At 57.5% G+C, this 1287-nt stretch overlaps 1 protein-coding gene across 1 annotated transcript in view; it reads left to right on the forward strand.

Moving 5' to 3' along the window:
- The first annotated feature begins 17 nt into the window (after positions 1–17).
- The window catches only part of LOC101628725 (chromosome unknown open reading frame, human C1orf198), a 31889-nt gene continuing 30619 nt past the window's right edge, over positions 18–1287 (forward strand). The window contains exon 1 of the mRNA XM_004690841.2: positions 18–363. Coding sequence (XP_004690898.1) covers positions 22–363 — 342 coding nt within the window. The 5' untranslated portion in view covers positions 18–21. The remainder of the gene's footprint in view (positions 364–1287) is intronic.

A 1287-nucleotide genomic window follows, 5' to 3' on the forward strand; every position in this document is an offset into this window, starting at 1 on the left:
GGCAGCGGCGGCAGGCCGGGTATGGCGTCCATGGCGGCGGCGATCGCGGCCTCTCGCTCGGCGGTCATGAGCGGGAACCGGCCTCTGGACGACAGGGAACGGAAGCGCTTCACCTACTTCTCGTCGCTGAGCCCCATGGCCAGGAAGATCATGCAGGACAAGGAGAAGATCCGCGAGAAGTACGGGCCCGAGTGGGCGCGGCTGCCGCCAGCGCAGCAGGACGAGATCATTGACCGGTGCCTGGTGGGGCCGAGAACCCCTACTCCCCGCGACCCCGGGCACCCCGGGGACTCCGAGGACCTTGAGCGCTTTCCCGGCCTGCGCGGGCCCACGGGCCAGAAGGTGGTGCGCTTCGGGGACGAGGTAGGTGCGGGACCCTCTCCCCGTCCTCTGCCCTCGGAGGCGCCCGCGACCGCCGGGCACCCGCTGGTGTGTAGCCACCCAGTCCGTCTCGGTGGTGGGAGCCCGAAAGGATAAGGCAGGAATGGGAGTGGGAAGAGTTATCCCCGAAGGTGGGAGATGAGCTCCCTAAGGACATTTTGTTAAGAATAACCCAAAGAAGGGCTTTAAGATTCTCCACCTGGAACTGCCGCTCTGGAACGCACCAGGTACTGAGCTGAGCGTCTCCGGAGCCCAGAGCAGCTGCTCGGGAGGGAGGCAGACCACAGAGGAACCACCCAGCAGTTTTAAGTCAGACACTCCTGGGTTCTAATCCAGCGGCGCCTCTTAGCTTTAGACCTCTCGGGGTCGCTTTGAACCTCAGTTTTGCCCAGGGTAAAACGAGGATAATAGTACCCGCTCCGTGCCAGCAAGACAGGCTCCCAGCCGATTAATTGCATTAATACTAGTGATGCGCTGTATGGGGAAAGTGAAATTGCCGAGGCAAGGTAAGGAGAAAGAAGCAGTGTCTTCAAAATCAGGAGGCTAAATCCAAAGCCCTAAGCACTTCCCTCCAGTGAGTACTAAGTGCAGCTTTGGTTTGGGTGTGAGCTTGGTGACCCGATTTTTCCACTCAAAAACAAAGGGAAAAGAAGCTTAAATGAGCTCCAGTAAACCTTGCTACATATAAGGGCGAGTTTAGGTCTCAGACCTAGACAATGTGCAGAGTTAGAAGAACAGTCAGGGTGAAGGAAGACACGCAGAGGCTACAAGAAAAAAAAGTCAGGGGTGACCAACACCAAGTCACAAAGACCCGAGTGTTCTGTGCTGCTCAGAAACTTGGGCTTTCCCTGTGGCTGGGTGACTTTTCAAACTCTACTTTGCCCAGAGAGAGGCCAAATCAAAAGG

Source organism: Condylura cristata, unplaced genomic scaffold, assembly GCF_000260355.1.
Source record: "Condylura cristata isolate star-nosed mole 26May11 unplaced genomic scaffold, ConCri1.0 scaffold00029, whole genome shotgun sequence".
Lineage (NCBI taxonomy): Eukaryota > Metazoa > Chordata > Mammalia > Eulipotyphla > Talpidae > Condylura > Condylura cristata.